Source organism: Manihot esculenta, chromosome 8 (assembly GCF_001659605.2).
Source record: "Manihot esculenta cultivar AM560-2 chromosome 8, M.esculenta_v8, whole genome shotgun sequence".
Classification (NCBI taxonomy): Eukaryota; Viridiplantae; Streptophyta; class Magnoliopsida; order Malpighiales; family Euphorbiaceae; genus Manihot; species Manihot esculenta.
In genome coordinates, this window is record NC_035168.2 from 30,654,916 (window position 1) to 30,674,440 (window position 19,525).

General features: G+C 37.1%; 2 protein-coding genes across 2 annotated transcripts; both read left to right on the forward strand.

The window, feature by feature from the left end:
* The first annotated feature begins 392 nt into the window (after positions 1-392).
* LOC122724442 lies at positions 393-4,442 on the forward strand. The gene has a single exon (XM_043959402.1). It carries the CDS (start codon positions 393-395, stop codon positions 4,440-4,442), a length of 4,050 nt encoding a protein of 1,349 aa, XP_043815337.1.
* An 856-nt stretch (positions 4,443-5,298) lies between these two features.
* Positions 5,299-8,545, forward strand: LOC110621529 (probable LRR receptor-like serine/threonine-protein kinase At3g47570). The gene is made up of 2 exons (XM_021765805.2): positions 5,299-7,978; positions 8,085-8,545. Exons 1-2 carry the CDS (start codon positions 5,299-5,301, stop codon positions 8,462-8,464), a joined length of 3,060 nt encoding a protein of 1,019 aa, XP_021621497.1. The 3' UTR covers positions 8,465-8,545.
* The last annotated feature ends 10,980 nt before the right edge of the window (positions 8,546-19,525 follow it).

A 19,525-nucleotide genomic window follows, 5' to 3' on the forward strand; every position in this document is an offset into this window, starting at 1 on the left:
CACTGGGGTCCTGAGTTAAAAGCTGTTCAGCGTAGGTACCAACGTCCAACTAGCTCTTGGCTGCGGTTTGAAAATTTGAGTTTACACTCACAGACTCCTGCTTCTGGTGGGAACTCTTCTTTCCAGAACCAGTTGCCTTTACAGGTTTTTCTTAATTCTTTTTTGGGAGCGGTTGCTACGGATGGTGAAAATGATTTTAGTGCTGGTTCTATGGAGACTGATTGTAATGGGGATAAGCAGGATGCAGGAGAGAATGATCCTTTATACAAGCCTGATGATGGTAAGAAGCGTCAACAGGTTGTTTCTACTGGCATTGTTTCTGATACTATGGATTCAAGGTCAGGCTCTTCTTCTCTATCGGCCGAACCCGTTGAGCGGGTCGCCCGTCAACAATGAGGATAATTTGCTGGAACTGCCGAGGTGTGGGCAATCCTCAGGCAGTAAATGCTATGGTGGATATTGTACAGTATTATAAACCATCTATTCTTTTTCTTATGGAAACAAAAGCTAATGGTGTAAGGATGGAACAAATAAAGTCTTTATTACGTTTTTCTCATTGTTTTTCCGTTGATTGTGTTGGTATTGGGGGTGGTCTCTGTCTTATGTGGAAAGATGATGTCAAGCTAGCCATTACAGGTTATTGCTCTAATTTTATTGATTCTACAAGTGGAGACGGTTCTGATTGTTGGAGGTTTACTGGGTTCTATGGTTGCCCTGAGTCGGGTCGTCGCCGAACTTCGTGGAATTTGTTGAGGGATTTGGCGGATAGGAGTCAGCTTCCTTGGTTATGTAGTGGTGACTATAATGATATTGCTGATCCGTTGGAAAAAGTTGGTGGTCCTCTTCATTGTATTTCTTTGATTAATGGGTTTCGTAATGCTCTTGTTGATGCCAATTTAAATGATATTCAGGCTGTGGGGTCTTTTTTGTCTTATACATATAGAGAGGGTACTGATCAGTGTTCGAAGGAGAGGTTGGATCGTGCTTGTTCGAATACAACCTGGGATGCTCGTTTTCCTGATGCGATTTCGTCTAATTTAGTTGCTCCAGTTTCTGATCATACTCCTTTATTGATTGAAACTGTTGGAACTCAAGTTAGGGAGGATAATCGACGTTTTCGTTTTGACAATTCATGGCTTGAGGATGATGAGTTAGGGGAAGTGGTTTTGACGTCTTGGCAGCAAGGTTTGGGGCTGGATTTTATTCAACGTAAAGACCAGCTTGTGAAGCGTGTTCAGTATTGGGGGAAGAATAGAAACCGCATGCGTTGGCTTCAAAAAGAACGAATTAAGAAGAGATTGGGGGAGTGTTCTGAATCGCTTGATACAAGGGAAGTGCGGCAACTGAAGGATGTTTGGAATCAAATTTTGGCAGAGGAGGATATTAGACTACGCCAACAAGCAAAAAAGTTCTGGTTTCGACATGGGGATAGGAACTCAAAATATTTCCATAATAGTATCAAAGCTCGACGTAGATGTAATCGGATTCAGCAAATTGTGACATCGGATGGTTCATTATCTTCAGATGTGGGTACTATTCAGGATGCATTTTTGCAATATTTTTCGGGTTTATTTTCCAATTCGCCTACTGATTTTGCGGAGCTTCTCCCTCTGGTTCAGCCTAGAATTGGGGCCGAAGATAATGTTGAGTTATTGGCAGATTTTACAAATGAAGAATTTCGTTCAGCGCTCTTTCAAATGGACCCGAATAAAGCTCCTGGGTTGGATGGTCTTAATCCGGCTTTTTTCCAGAAATATTGGCCAATTATTGGGGTGGATGTTTGCAATATTTGTCGGTTGTGGCTTGCAAGAGGTACTATCCCTTCTGAAATCTCCAGTGCTTTAATTGTTCTTATTCCGAAATGTGTGAATCCTGTTGATGTGAAGGATTTTAGGCCTATTGCTCTCTATAATGTGATTTATAAGATCTTGTCTAAGGCCTTAGCCAATAGATTGAAGAGGGTCCTGCATAAAATTATTTCACCAAATCAGTCTGCTTTCATTCCTGGGAGACTAATTACGAATAATTTTATTGTTGCTTTTGAGACCATGCATGGTTTGAAATTACAAAATAGAGGTAGTGTGGGGTCGTGTGCTCTGAAAATTGATATTGCTAAGGCCTATGATAGAGTTGAATGGTCATATTTGTTTGCAATGTTATCTGCATTGGGCTTTTCTGATACTTGGGTTGGATGGATGCGTATGTGTTTTTCAAACATGAGCTACTACCTTGCTGTTAACGGTGCAGAGATTGGTCCTGTGGTTCCAAGTCGGGGTCTCCGGCAGGGGGATCCCATTTCTCCCTATTTATTCTTAATTGTTGCTGAAGGGCTGTCTTTGTTGATTCAGGATAGAGAAAATAAGGGCCTTTTGCATGGGTGTTGCGCGAAAGTTGGTTGCCCCCGGGTTTCTCACCTTTTCTTTGCAGATGATTCCTTACTATTTTTTGATGGTACAGTGGAGGAAGCTATACGGATTAAGCAAATTCTTGGTGTTTATGAGAAGGCTTCAGGTCAGGCTGTAAATTTTGATAAATCTGGTATCATGTTTAGTCCGTGTGTGTCTGAGGAAAACCGGTTGACCATCTCTGGTATACTTGATGTTCATCTTCTTTTGGGTAGCGGTAATTATTTGGGGTTACCATCTCTTATTGGCCGTAGTAAAAAGCAAATTTTCTCTTTCTTGAGGGATCGCATTTGGAAACGTATTAGTAGTTGGAGTAATCGTTTTCTTTCTCGTGCAGGCAGAGAAGTATTAATTAAATCGGTATTACAGGCAATTCCAACATATTGCATGAATGTTTTTTTATTACCTGTTTCCACTTGCCGACAGCTACAGGTCATGATGAATAAATTTTGGTGGGGTGGTTGTCGTGAGGATGGGAGAGGGATGAATTGGCTCTCGTGGGATCGAATGTGCGGCCGTAAATCGGAAGGTGGGATGGGCTTTCGGGATTTGGCTAGTTTTAATACTGCCTTATTGGGAAAGCAAGGTTGGCGTTTGTTGGTTGACACCAATTCTCTTCTATATAGAGTGCTCAAAGCTAAATATTTTCCGAATGGGGATTTTTTGTCAGCTCGGTTAGGTTCTAACTATAGCTTCGTTTGGAAGAGTATTTTGTCTTCTCAACAAATGTTGCAACATGGGGTAAGGTGGCGAATTGGTGATGGTAAGCAGGTTTTTGTTGTTAATTGCCCTTGGATTCCTCGGGATATTGGTTTTATGCCTTTAGATGAGGCGATGTTTGTTCCTGAAGCCATGAGAGTATGTGATTTGTTTGTTGAAGGTGAGCTACGTTGGGATGTAGAGAAGCTAATGAATATTTTTAGTGTTGCTGATATGAGAGCTATTCTTACTATTCCATTGCCTCTATTCCCAAAACCGGATAAATTAATTTGGCACTTGCATAAGAAGGGTGTGTACTCAGTTAAATCTGCCTATTTTTGTGCCTTAGAATTGTCGGGTAGGACTGGTGTGCTGGGTTATAATGATGGGTGGAATCGTCTTTGGTCTCTTGATGTTCCTCCCAAAGTTCGGGATTTTCTTTGGCGTACTTGTCGTGGAGTGCTTCCTACTCGGGATATTCTTTTGAGGCGTGGGATACATGTACCTGCTGCATGTCTTTTTTGTGATCATGATGAATCTATTTCACATGTTTTTTTGCATTGTCCAATGGCTGTTGAGTTATGGAGACTTGCTGGTTTTTCTACTGCTGTTGATTTTTCTATATTCATGGATTTCTTTATTCATATTTATAATACTTTTGGCAGAGAAAGGACTGCACGTATGGCTATACATGCATGGAAGTTATGGCATGCCAGGAATGAAAGATTGTGGGTCAATAAAGTTTTGTCACCCAGTGAGGTTCATCATGCTGCTAGTTCCTATTTTAATGATTATGTGGCTTCACTTGTGTCTCGACCAAGGACGTTATCCCACCCATCTGTTCCTCGTGTGCTCCCATTGGTTGAGGCTACCACTCTTGAAGTTGATTGGATTGCATTCATTGATTGTGCAGTCTTTGCTAGTGCTGATTTGTTCGGTTTTGCAGCAGTATTTGAGGACTTGGAAGGCTTCTTTTCCATTGCAATTTCGGGTTTCTATGAGGGGGGTGGGCAACCTGTTATTGCTGAAGCTTTGGCTTTGCGTCAATGTTTATCTTATGCTAGAGATTGTTTTCTTCAGGCGGGTTGTATTTTTACGGATAACCAATCCTTAGCCTTGGCTATTCGCTCTCCTCTGGATGACTTTTCAGAGTTTGGATTAGTTGTTTCTGATTGCAAAGATGTTATGCGGTCTCAGGGTAACATTCATGTTTGTTGGGTACGGCGTTCAGAAAATAGAGTCGCCCATTTATTAGCTAGAGAGTCTATTCATCATGGTAGATTCAATATTTGGATTGACATTCCTGATTGTCTCTTGAATTATTATTCTACAAGATAAATAAAGTCTTTCTTGATTCAAAAAAAGTTTGACTATATAAAAAAATAATTTACTATTATTATTTTAAGTTTCAGAATTTTTTTAATAGTGATAAGAAAAATCAAATAAAAAAAATTAAATCATCGATTTCACAAAGCTATCGAACAGCCACTTCATCGCTTGCAATTTCACCAGCAGTACACTCAGATTCGTAATTGCAATTACAGAAGTAACGACTCAAATAAACCAACTTTATAAAATCAATAAAATTTATTATTAACCTAACTAAAGATAAAATCTAAGTAAAATAAATAACATGCACATTCAGAGTTAATCTAAAATTACATCCGAATAAATTTAAAAGATTTTATATTTTAGTTTCTTAACCCTCCATTCTCATTTTTAAAAAAAAAAATTTATATTTAAAAATATTTTTTAATGATATAATTTATTTTTGATTATTTAATTTTAATTTAATATAAAATTTATTAATAAATTTATATATGAAAATCTTAATAAGAATTTCAAAATATGAAAAATAATTTTATGCTTTAAAAGAAGGAACTCTTTTGATCCGAAAAACAGTTTTTATTCACTAAAATTTTAAAATATTTTAAATATTAAAAATATAAAAAAATATTTATTTGAAAAATATTTTTTTGAAATAAATGAAATCTTGATAATCATATTTTAGTGTAAAAGATCACGTAGGGTAAAAAAAATAGATAATATATTTTCTAAGATTATTATCTGAAAAAAAAATCTCTTAGTAATAAAGAGGACGTCAAAATCTTATGAACACCAGAGGCAGTTTGACTAATATGCATGTACATTTTTATGATAATTCTGCACTTGAAGACATCAAAAAAAGAGAAAAATGGAGGATTCTCGGTCGAAATCTAGGTGGGTTTTCATAAATCTTCTCCATGGTGTTCTTGTTTTATTCATGAACTCCGGCTTGGAATCTGCAACAGCAGCTACTACTCGTGGGAATGAGACTGACATACTCGCTTTGCTCGACTTCAAGAATATGGTAACTCAAGATCCTCTTCGAGTCATGAGTTCCTGGAATGATTCTGTCCATTTCTGCAATTGGATTGGTGTTTCATGCAGCTCGTCCAACGATAGAGTAATAACTTTGAACTTGAATTCGAAAAAATTGGCTGGTTCTATACCACCTTCTATAGGAAACCTCACCCATCTGACTGTAATCAACTTGCACGAAAATAGCTTTTCTGGTGAGCTTCCCCAAGAAATGGGACGTCTACGGCGGTTGCAGCAATTAAATTTGACCTACAATTCCTTTGTCGGGAAAATTCCATCTAATCTCAGTCACTGTAAGGAACTTACAGTAATTGAAGCATCTGGCAACAACTTGGTAGGAGAGATTCCAGAGCAGCTTAGCTCATTGTCGAAGTTGGTTGTCTTTGATTTCGGGGGGAATAATCTTACAGGAAACATTCCGACATGGATAGGGAACTTCTCTTCTCTGTTTGGCCTTTCACTTGCCGTGAATAATTTTGTCGGAAACATACCAAATGAGCTCGGACGGCTTTCAAGCTTGGGCTTTTTTCAACTTTATGGCAATTATCTTTCGGGTACAATCCCTTCTTCAATTTATAATCTCTCTTCTATATACTACTTCTCTGTCGCTCAAAACCAGCTTCATGGCCAATTACCACAAGATATTGGCCTGACGCTTCCTAAACTAAGAGTGTTTGCTGGTGGTGTTAACAATTTTACAGGGGTGTTTCCTGTATCATTGTCAAATGTTTCTGGACTTCAAGTGCTTGATTTTGCTCAGAACAGTCTCACTGGAAATATTCCCAGCAATCTAAAGAACTTGCAAAGCTTATATAGACTCAATTTTGATGAAAATAACTTGGGACATTGGGAAATTGATGACTTGAATTTTCTTAGTTCTTTGGCTAACTGCACCAGTTTAGAGGTTTTGGGTCTGGCACAAAATCATTATGCAGGAGAATTGCCCAGCTCCATAGGTAACCTTTCAACCAATTTACAAATATTCACTATAGGAAGGAATCTGATTCATGGAAGCATTCCTGTTGGGATTGAGAACCTAGTTAACTTGTACAGTCTGGGATTGGAAGGTAACCATCTGAGTGGAATTGTTCCATCTGCAATTGGGAAACTGCAAAATTTAGGAGAATTGAATTTGAATACTAACAGATTCTCTGGACCTATCCCACCCTTCATAGGGAACTTGACTAGATTGACTAGGCTTTTCATGGAGGAAAACAGATTTGAGGGTAGCATACCTGAAAGTCTAGGGAACTGCAAAAATCTTCAAAACTTAAACCTCTCGAGTAATAATCTTAATGGAAGCATACCCAAACAGGTCATTGGTCTTTCTTCACTCTCAATTTCTTTGGTCATATCTAATAATTCCTTGACTGGTTCCATACCATCAGAAGTAGGTAACTTGCACAATCTCGTGGAGTTGGATTTGTCACACAACAAACTGTTTGGTGAAATTCCTAGCTCACTTGGCAGCTGTGCTAGTTTGGAACGCCTCCATTTGGAGGGTAATGAACTTGGAGGAACAATTCCTGAGTCATTGAAAGATTTAAGAGGTATAGAAGAACTTGATCTTTCAAGCAATAACATGACTGGGGAAATTCCTGAATTTCTCAGCAAGTTACTGGATCTCAAGTATCTCAATCTTTCCTTCAATGATTTTGAGGGAGAGGTGTCAGGAGAAGGAATATTTTCAAATGCCAGTGCCGTTTCAATCATTGGGAACGATAAGCTCTGCGGTGGTATCCCGGATTTACATTTGCCTTCATGCTCCAAGAAGAAGAAAGAAAAGCCTCTGAACCTCAAGGTGATAATCTCTGTAACAATTGCCGTTGTATTTGCAGTTGCAATATTATGTTCTGTTGTCATTTTCTGTATGGCCAATTCCGAAGCACCTCCTTCTGAGGATAGGCATGTGGGTATGTCTTACACAGAAATTATGAAATCAACTAATGGCTTCTCTGCTGAAAATTTGATTGGATCGGGGAGTTTTGGTTCTGTATATAAAGGAACTCTCTCTGATGATGGAAAAATGGTTGCCATTAAGGTCATGAACCTCCAACAACGAGGTGCTTCAAAGAGTTTCATTGATGAATGTGATTCATTGAGAAGCATAAGACATCGTAATCTCCTAAGAATTATCACTGCCTGCTCAACCATTGATCATCAAGGCAATGACTTTAAATGTCTGGTTTTTGAGTTCATGGCAAATGGAAGTCTGGACACATGGTTGCATCCTAGAGCAGATGAGCAAGATCAAACTAAGAGATTAAGCTTTATTCAGAGATTGAATATAGCCATTGACATTGCTTCTGCATTGGATTATCTACATCACTATTGTGAAACTCCAATTGTTCATTGTGATCTAAAGCCAAGCAATGTACTCCTCAATGAAGACATGACAGCCCATGTTGGTGATTTTGGATTGGCAACGTTCCTTCTTGAATCCTCAAACAATCCCTCCAAAAGTGAAGCAATTTCAGTTTTATTAAAGGGCTCAATTGGCTACATCCCTCCAGGTATCTTTCTTTTCATCAGCCCGAAAATCAATACATTGCATGATCAAGTCTGCTAACTTTTGAATTGTTGTAATAATAACATCAAATTATATATATCTTCTTCCAGAGTATGGATTGAATGACCAAGTCTCTGCACTTGGAGATGTTTACAGTTTCGGGATACTGTTGCTGGAGATGTTTACAGGGAGAAGGCCTACTGATGACATGTTCAAAGATGATCTAAGCATTCACAAATTCGTTGCCATGGCTTTGCCTGAAAATGCCATGGATGTTATTGACCCAAGAATGCTTGATGAAGAGACAAATGAAGAAGAGGAAATAATCACAAACAGTAATGCACAGGGCAATGCAAGTAGAACACAAGAATGCGTAGTCTCTGCCATGAGAATTGGAGTCTCCTGTTCTTCGAGCTCACCTAGAGAGCGAATGGCTATAAGCTCCGTTGTCAACAAATTGCATGACATTAGAGATTCCTTTCTCAGATAAAAAAGCAGTAGGTGGAAGAAGTATGAATAAAATTTCACTTAATTCTCTGAGTTTACATGTAAGTTGAGATCATTTACTTCCTATTAGCTGGTTAATTAATATAATAAATAAAACTGATTAATTATTTGTTATTATTATACAGTACCATAATTTTTATCTTTTTTTTATTTATCTTAAAATTATTGTGCACTTTCTTTTTTAAATTATAATAATATATAAATAAACTATTATAATTCTATCTAATTTTATAGCATTTTAAAAATAATTTTTCATTAAATATTACTTTTTAAAATGAATATTCAAAATATATCTTAATATTTAATAAAAATTAATATATTTTAAATGAATATAATTAAAAATTAATAAAAAAAATATTTTTTTAAAAAATAAAATGATTAAAAATTATAGAATGAAAAGAGTATAATATTAATAAATTTTAAATTCATTTAATTTTTAATACAATAATTTTCTTTTAATATTTAATAAAATATTTAGTTTAAAAATCTGATCAAATTTAAAAAGTTTGGTTATGACAATCATAGGAAACATTAATATATTAATAGTATATGGGGATGTGCTGTCTAGTTTTGTCAGCATTCTGATAATTCTATTTGAGCAATTTGAAAGTCTTCATTTAAGTCTTTAAAAAAAAAAGAAAAAGACAAATAGTAGTTTTCATTTGGATTTCTTTTTTGTATCTGCAAATAAATTATTTTTTTCCATGTTTTTCATTTAAGTCTTTCAAGACAATAATAGTTTTTTATTTTAGAAATTTACACTATATTTATAGAACTTTTAGAAAGAAAAAAAAAAAGTAATATACATTTTTTTATTATAGGAGAAAAATAAAAATAAAAATAAAATTATAATTCACAAAACATCAACTAAGAAAAATTTCTTATTCGCACTTAGATATATACACTTGTATGATAAATAAATTATACACCTACCATTTAATTTTAAATTAATAGCGTTTTATACTCTATGGATTTACTATTGAAGTTTACTCGAGTGTATTAAAAATTAACTTTAGTTTAAATATTTAGTTTCAAATACAGTTAAATGAATGAGACTAAGAAAAAATATAAAACAATACATAACAGAGGCTTTATATAATTTTATTATATTTTAAAAATGTGATTTACGGTGTTGAAATCATCAAAATTAAATTTTTACTTAAAATAAATTTATAATAATAGTAAGTAAAATTGATTTCAGAAATTGATAAATAAATTAATTCTATTGAATAAAATAAAATAAAATAGAGAGGTTTTGAATATAGATGAGTGAAAATAAATAAAATTAACTACAAAAATAAGTAATTAAGTTTTAGTTTTATTGATTGATCACAGATATAAAAATAATTTAAAATTAATTATTGATAAATAAATTATAAATATTAAAAACGTTTCAGATATCCAGTAATTTCTTAAATTTTAAACTAAGAGATGCTTATTAACTAGTTCTAATTTTTGGACAATCGTAAAAGACACTCATAGAATTTAATCCAATTATCACATTAAGAATTAGAAGGATCTGATTCTAACTAAAAAATGAAAGACGCTCGATTTATTTAAGTTGGATTATATTGTTTCTTAAGAAAGCCTTATATAATCTAATTCACCACTTATTTCAGATTAAACTAAACAATTACAGATTTAATTAATCTAAATAGTAACATATTATTATAACAATTGCACAATAAACCCTTATTATAATAATTAATACAATAATAATAAACATTAGTCAGTAATAATATAAATATCAAGAACAATTAAGAAAGTAATAGAATCACATAAATCTCACAACCAATTGGACTGAAACCTCAATTCTCTTTTAACCGAAAGAAAAACTTAACCACACATGTTCATGACTGAAATACTATAATGAGAAAAGTGTTTTCAGCCTCCTAAGCTAATTAAGAAAGATAAATGAAAAATGATATATGGGAGATGAGATGAGATTGTCTTCTTTTTATAGTGCTAAGAGTCCTAACTCAACCTAAATACAAGTAACTAAAATCAAAATCGAATACATCTTGACAGATGAGAGTTATCTACTTATTTTTCGGATTTGAAACTGGATTCTGATTTATCAAATATGTTATTTCCATAACGTAGTTTATAATACAGTCCATTTGGGAGTTAGAGTTTAAGTATAATTTTGCTTCTTATTCTTCTGTAAATTTGGTTATGCCCATATTTAATTTCAGAATATAAAGTCTAAATTAAAATTTTCTCTTATTATTTTTCAATTTTTATTTAACCTACCAAGATATCAAAATTTTAAAAATGAATCAACATGTTTTAAATAAAATCAAAGTCAATATCTAAGTGTTTTAAAATATTAGAACTACATAAAGTGAGGTTTTCTAATATTTTAACATTTTTAATATTTTAAAAAAGAGATTTTATAAAGTGAACTGAGGCTTTATATAATTTTAAAATTGTATAATTATGTATGGGAGAAATTTATAATTTCATTAAAATAAGATTTTTAAAATTCTTAAAAATACTAATTACTACTTACTTCTTGATGCTACATAACAATCGTTTAAGACAAGTCATGAGCTATCACTACAGAACAGGTCCATGTGGTAAGAATCTGATAAATGAGTAACGCAGTCCTACCTGAGAAAAAAAATACCCAGACATCCTAACACCTAGTCTATCATCAAGACTCACCATCCCCTAGATAAGGCAAGTTTCGACACAAAGTTACCATTATTATGCATAGCTCAATGTATCCCCACTACGCCTATAATTGCGAGATCACCTACCTATCAGTTGGTGATATCTCTTATCAAGCAACCGGCCACATCATCGTCGAATTATTAGGAAATACTATATTTATCTCAATTTTCTTACAGTATAAAAGGAGAAGGATTACAAAAGTAAAGGTACGTACGTTGTTCTCTCACACAATTACTCTTGAGTTCTAAACATTATACTCGTCTTTCTTCACCTTACTGACTCGAGCATCGCAGTGGCTGCCACAGGCACCCACCACCTCATTTTCTCTATCTTATAGGATTAGCCAATCACAACATAATTTCATTCCAACCATATTATCATTTTGATTTTGGATACATCATTTGGTTCCATTACCAGAAAATCTATTGAATTCTCTCTATTCATTTGGATTAAAATCGGTTCTCCATCCCTTCTCTCTTAAAAAGAAATCTCTCTTTTACCTTTCGAAATAGCCGATAATTCACAAACTGTTGCTAAGGTTGCTACTGATGAGAAGACTATCATTTCTTCCACTCCTTATAGTGGATAAAATACACCTCCTATAGTTAACGAAACATATCCCAACAATCTGAAAATTGAGCAAATACTCTAGTACATTCGAAGATTGCAGGTTATTTTTGAGTAATACAAAGCTCGAGAAGAGGCATCACTCATGGCTCCCAAGGAAAGGGAGAAAGTCCCCGTAGATACCTCAAGAATTTGGACAGGGGCAATCCAAACACAGTCCAAAGGAAAGGACAAGTCTGGGAAAGAGGAGCCATCAGATGATATTCTGAAGGACGCTGGCTGAAAGCGGGTACAGGCTGCTCAAAGATGCTGAGAAGAACGAGAAGAGGACAAAAGAATGAGTCAAAAGCAAGGCCAAAAGCCGAAGAAGTAAGGATATAAGGGAGACCATAGAAGTTACCTAGTCTCCTAGGGAAGGAATGGTCGAGGTAAGTATAAAAAATATACCCCATTGAACAACTCACGAACACATATTCTAATGTAGATTAGGAAAAATGATAAAAAGATCAAGTGGCCTCTCAAACCCAATGATAGAGCATATATTAGTCCATTTTATCATGATATTCTTGATATTTATTTACACCTTTTCTACCTAATTTTGTGGTTTTAATAATGTTTTGAAGGTATTAGGTGTAAAGAGACAATCCGGAGAAAAAGCTCTCAAAAATGCCAAAAAGTGCCAAAAACAGTCACCTTCGGAAGCACCTTCGGAAGCACTTTCAGAAGCCGAAAGTCACCCACTTTCGGGGGCACCTTCGGCCGCCGAACCTTCAGTCCAGAGACGAAAGTCCACTTCCGGGAGCAACTTTAGGCAGCCGAAAATGCTCCCCAATGCACACTTTCCTTATTCAAGAAGCCATATCTCAAGTTGCCATATTTGAGGAGCCAAACAAGGGAAGTATTCTGAGATCCAAATCTTCAAGATTCACATTCAAATATTGGATTTCAAGATCCCACTCATTAAGGAAGCCAAATCTTAAGATCACATGTTTCCCACTTCATGCCATGCACATTCAAGTTTCCATAAAAGGCTCCACCTTCCTTATTAGTGCATGGGCAGCCTCTTGAACTTCTTGAACAGCATCTTGAGGATCTTGGACAGCAATTGAAAGACCAAAAAGCCCCACTTGCATGCTTCACGTTTTTGCCTTTACCTATGCACAAAGAAGGCACATAACTCACTAAGGGCACTTTGGAAAGTCTCCAAAAGACTCATGGACTGCCACCAAACCCTAGGCAGCCTCTCAACACCTATTTAAAGGCCTCAAGAACACAAGAAGAGGCAGATTGGGTTCCACCACTTCTCCAAGAATTTGCTCAAGGCTCTCCAAGGCACCTCCACCTTTGGTTCTTCATCTTCTTCCCTTCTTTTCTTTTATTTTCTGTTTTGGTTCAGCCATGAGTGGCTGAAACCTCTATTCTAGTTGAAGTTTGGTTGAAACTAAGGTTGTTTAAAAGGTTGTGAGATCTGAACATAAAGTGTTTGTTTTTGGTTTATTCAATATTCATGCAATTGTGCTTAATTCTAAAGATTGCTTTGTTGTTTTGATCAAATTGGCCACTTGATTCTTAATTGCAAAGTTAATTGATTGTTGGATTGGATATTTGTTAGTCCATAATTGCTGGAAATATTCTGTCCATAGAACAATTGGTGTAAAAACCCAAGAAATTGTATGATCTAGCAACATCTCATGCGTTTGAGTAGCTAGGGTTTGGATCTTTCTTGTTCTTCATGCAATTGGCAGTTGTTTTGATGCCTTTGGCCCAAGGACGTTTCTTGGCAATTTGTTGATTAGTAATTGGTTAGAGGACGTTCCCTAATCAGTTTGTTCATAAGGAAAGACATGGTGGTGAGAAGCGTCTTCCACCCCCATAACCAACCTATTGATTCAATCAAGATAACCATGTTTCAATGATCAACCCAAACAACCAAAGTGGATCCATATCTTCAACTAGACTTTTCTCATATTGATTTCTTCTTTTCTTTTGATTACTTGCTGTTTCAATTACTTTCAATAGTTGTTAGTTAAATCAAATCTTAAAACCCCCTTTTTACTTTTATTGCACTTGTTTCTATTTCTCTTTGATTACTTGCTTTCACTTGTGTTTTCAATTAGTTCTCTTGGTCTTGATTGAGATAAATAGATAGGTAATCAATTCTCTGTGGATTCGATATTCACCACTATCTACAGTTGTAAATTATAGGTAACCAAAAAGGTTATTTTTGACCGGCTTCGATAACCGCACTGTCAAAATTGGCGCCGTTGCCGGGGAATTGATTTCACCTGTTTGTTTATTTTTTCTTTCATGACCAAATCTGAGCATAGGGAAACACTGCCCTTTGATCCAGAAATTGAACGCACCATCAGAAGGCTAGGAAAGCAAGCCTCAACGCAGAACCTTCTGCCCAACCTTCGGCCGCCGAAACTCATCAACATTCGGCCGCCGAAAGTCCTTCACTCCAGCAACCAAATTTTGCACCAATGGCAGAGCCTCAAGCACCAGCTGCTGCCCATGATGGACATGCTGTCCAAGACCAAATAGTTCAAGAAAATCCAGCAAATAGGCCACAAGCACAAAGAGAAAGAACCATGAGGGAGTTAGCAACTCCTGTAGGTGATTATGCTCCACTTTGCATCACCTATCCACCTCTTACAGTTCCCTTCGAACTCAAGACAGGTTTGATCCATCTTCTCCCTAAATTCAGAGGTAGAGAGAATGAAAATCCACACAAGTACTTAAAAGAATTTAAAATTATTTGTTCATCCATGAGACCTCAAGGGATCTCTGAAGATCATGTTAAATTGAGAGCTTTTCCCTTTTCATTAGACGACCATGCTAAGGATTGGTTATTTTATTTGCCACCTGGATCTATAACTTCTTGGGATGATATGGTCCAAGCCTTTTTGGACAAATACTTCCCACCATCTAAATCAATTGGCATAATAAGAGAAATCACTAGCATAAGGCAAAAACCAACTGAGGACTTATATGATTATTGGGAAAGGTTTGAAAGACTATGTACATGTTGTCCACAACCTGATATGTCGGACAAGGCCCTCATACAGTTCTTCTATGGAGGATTGATTTCATCAGAAAGGAAACTCATAAATGTAGCCTGTGGAGGATCTATCCTAGACAAGTCACCAAGGGAGATGAAAGAGTTGATATCTACTCTTGCAGCCTCATCTAGGCAGTATGGAGAAGAAAGGCAACTACAAAGGGCCAATGAGGTAAGTTTTCCCACTATTTCTGAACTAACATCTTTTATAAAAAATGTTGTTGTAGACGTAGTGCAACAGATTCAAGCACCCCAGCCTCCTAGGCCATGTGGGATCTGCTCATATGTTGGACACCCCACTGATCAATGTCCTACCCTCCAAGAAGACAATCATCAAGTCAATGCAATTGGGAGGTACAACAACCAGCCTAGATATGATCCATATTCCAATACATACAATCCAGGTTGGAGAGACCACCCCAATTTTAGCTATGGAAAGGCCAACAATGATCAGAATTACCAAAATTACCAAAGAAATCAAGCCCAACCAGCACCTTCAAGCTCCAATCCAAGCCTTGAAAAGATGATGGAGACACTAATAAGCACCATGCAAGGCGTGCGACAAGACATAGGACAAATGGCCACCTCTATAAGCCAACTGCAAACCCAAGGTAAACTCCCTTCTCAAACTGAAACTAACCCTAGACAGAATGTCAGTGCTATTACTTTGAGAAGTGGCAAAGAGCTTCAAAATGCTAGACATGAGCAAGAGAAGGAAGTTACACCAAAGACACCCCCTACACAAGAACCAAGGCTGCCTGAAGCCTCTCCATCACAATCTGAACCACCTCCTGCGCACAAGCCTGATCCGAAGGTGAGCTTTCACATTCCACCTCCTTTTCCAAAAAGATTTGAAATAACGCAAAAAGAAAAAGAAGAAAAGGAGATCCTTGAGACTTTCAGAAAAGTGGAAATCAACATACCACTACTAGATGCTGTCAAGCAGATCCCCAGGTATGCAAAATTTCTGAAAGAGCTTTGCACAAATAGAAGAAAGCTTGCTGAAAGAGAAAAAGTAAGTGTAGGTGAGGTAGTTACTGCTGTTATTAAAAGAGAACTCCCTACCAAATGCAAGGACAAAGGTATGTTTGCTATCCCTTGCAAAATTGGGAATGTTGGTATAAAGAAAGTCATGTGTGATCTTGGTGCATCCATCAATGTCATGCCTCTCTCCATCTATAAATCTCTAAATGCATGTGCACTAAAAGAAACAAGAGTTGTGATACAATTGGCTAATAGATCTGTGGTATACCCCATAGGTGTTCTAGAAGATGTGTTAGTCCAAGTAGATGAACTTGTCTTTCCTGCTGATTTTTATGTAATTGATACTAAGGAAGATAATTGCAATACTAGTTCTGACATTCTTCTTGGACGTCCTTTCTTGAGTACTGCTAGAACTAAAATCGATGTACATGATGGTACTCTAACCATGGAATTTGAAGGGAAAATCATTAAGTACAATGTCTATGATGCCATGAAATATCCACATGATATATCCCCAGTTTATGGCCTTGATATTATTGATTGTTTAAGCCAAGATGTGTTTAATGAAATTCAAGATTGTATTTTGGAGGATGATCTTTGCAGGACTGAAAACCTGAAACTAAAAGAAACCATCTGCAGCATTCAGCAAGTAGAAGTTGCGCAGACAGAAGACATTCGGCCGCCGAACACAGCCCATTTTCGGTCGCCGAACCCCACTGACTTTCAGACACTAGATTCTGTTGCACCACTTCGGGAACACGTTGTGCAGAAAGAAGACGTCCTTCGGCCGCCGAACATCTTTCGGCCGCCAAACCTAAACGACTTTCAGGAGCCGAATCCATTGCCGCAGTTCACTTCGCAAATCGAAAACTTTCAGCCGCCGAACTTAGACACTTTTCGGCTGCCGAAACTCTCCCAGCAGAATCCATTGCAAGCAAGCTTTTCTGATCCGTCTTTGCAATAAACTTCTGATCTGAAGCCTCTCCCAGACCATCTGAAATACATGTACTTGGGAGCTAACAAGACACTACCAGTAATAGTGTCCAATAAATTGAGCCAACAAGAAGAAGCAAGCCTCTTGAAGGTACTACAGAAACACAAAGAAGCCATAGGATGGACCATTGATGACATCAAAGGTATTTCTCCCTCCACCTGCATGCATAGAATTCACATGGAGGATGAATGTAAACCAGTCAGAGAGGCTCAAAGAAGGCTGAATCCACCTATGATGGAGGTAGTGAAAAAAGAGATAGTCAAACTCCTTGATGCAGGCATCATATACCCAATCTCTGATAGCAAATGGGTGAGCCCTGTACATGTAGTTCCAAAGAAAACTGGAATTACCATTGTTCCGAATACTGAAGGAGAACTTGTTCCCACAAGAGTTCAGAATGGATAGAGGGTATGCATGGACTACAGAAAGCTAAATGCTGCAACAAGGAAGGACCACTTCCCACTGTCTTTCATTGATCATATGCTAGAAAGACTTGCAGGTAAGTCTCATTATTATTGTCTTGATGGTTATTCAGGTTTTTACCAAATTCCAGTTGCCCCAGAGGACCAAGAGAAGACCACCTTCACTTGTCCTTTTGGCACTTTTGCCTTCAGAAGAATGCCATTTGGATTATGCAATGCTCCTGCCACCTTTCAGCGATGCATGATGAGCATATTTTCTGACTATGTGGGTAAGACCATTGAAGTATTCATGGATGACTTCACAGTACATGGTAACTCCTTTGATGAATGCCTTGCTAACTTGGAAAAGATCTTACAAAGATGCATTGAGTCTAACCTTGTGCTTAATTATGAAAAATGCCATTTTATGGTTAATCAAGGTATGGTCTTAGGTCATGTTGTTTCAGCTAAGGGCATTGAAGTGGACAAGGCTAAGGTGGATACCATCAAAAATCTGCCTTACCCCACAAATGTTAGAGACATCCGCTCATTCCTTGGCCATGCAGGATTCTATAGAAGATTCATCAAAGATTTCTCAAAAATCACTTTGCCATTATGCAGATTACTCCAACAGGATGTAACATTTGATTTTGATGCAGATTGTAAAAAGGCATTTGATTTAATTAAAGAATTGCTTGTGACTGCCCCAATTATTCAAGGACCTGACTGGAACTTACCATTTGAAATCATGTGTGATGCAAGCAATTATGCAGTAGGAGCAGTTTTGGGGCAACGTGTGGGAAACTCACCCCATGTCATTCACTATGCCTCTCGCACACTAGATGCTGCACAAAGCAACTACACAACAACTGAAAAAGAACTCTTGGCAGTTGTATTTGCTTTGGAAAAGTTCAGACCATATCTATTGGGAACCAAAGTCATTGTCTATTCTGACCATGCAGCCTTACGATACTTGATCAAGAAAAAAGAAGCAAAACCAAGGCACATTAGGTGGATCCTACTTCTACAAGAATGTAACGACCCCAAAACGGACCGTCACCGGCGCTAGGATTCAGGTCGGCTTAAGGCCACCAGAACCCGTAGCAAGCCTGCTATACTCTCTGTGTACCTATAAATCTCATACATGATCATACATTTTCTGTGAAAATAAAAACTCTTTTCTGAACCATGGCTTAACCTGTGCATGCACTATCTCTGTACTTTGTACTCCTGACTAGAGCTTGCTCTAGATGGGTTATCTCATACCTGTTAAGCCTGGTTTTTCACATACTCTGTAAAACATATACATATATACAGATCATGTACTCAACAAAAGATTTACAACACAAAAAAACTAAGTCAAGCACAATTCTAACTTTATACACAACTATCTCGTGTATATTACATGTCCACTTTATTCTATTACAAAGCTCTTCTCTCCATATGTACTCTGCTGGACTTCCCCTGTACACTATACATTGAACCTGTAAAACTGGGGTTAAGGGAGTGGGATGAGCTCTATAGCCCAGTGAGTAGAACAGTAAACAAGACATTAAAACATGAGCTTATGAAATGCATCATATCACAGTCAATATACACCAAGAGTAAACCTGTCACCAAACAGCCTCAGTATCTCTGCAGTGCCAGGGCGTAGAATTGAGCACCTGGTCTTCCTGTCTCATATATGTATATGTGTATATAACACCTGTACTTACCGTTTGCCAAGGCGTAGTCAAAGGCTCCTGGACTTTACTATACCTGCCAGGGCGTAGTCAAAGGCTCCTAGTCTTACTCAGAAACTCATTTGGATCATTCAGCATTTACCCACACCAACAGATAATTATGCAATGCAACATATTCGTGGGTTCTAATGCAAGCAACCTAGTGCATAACCATGATGCATGTAATATGCTAAAAGCATTCAATTTCTCAATTAAAAGTATTAAGTTTAGTTCCACTCACCTCTGGCTACCTAGACTGACTGACTCTGCAGGCTCTGAAAACTCTGGAGCAGTACTCACTGCTGCTCTCTCTGGTTCCTCTGGTCTGTGTAAGCACAAAAAGACTCAAATGAGGGACAAAACTAGCTTAAGAATAACTCTATGAAACTCCCCAAGAATCCCCTTAATCTTACTCTAAAACTCATGCAAAGCATGCAAAGGAAGGCTGGACATAACACTTTCGGCTGCAGGTTCGGCGGCCGAAAGTCCTCTCCAGAGACGAAACTCAAGCACCTTCGGCGGCCGAATCTCAACTTTCGGCAGCCGAACCCTTTCGGGGGCTAGTTTCGGGGGCTGAAAGGCACTCCAGAGACGAAAGTCTCTAACCTTCGGCGGCACCTTCGGCGGCCGAACTTCCCTC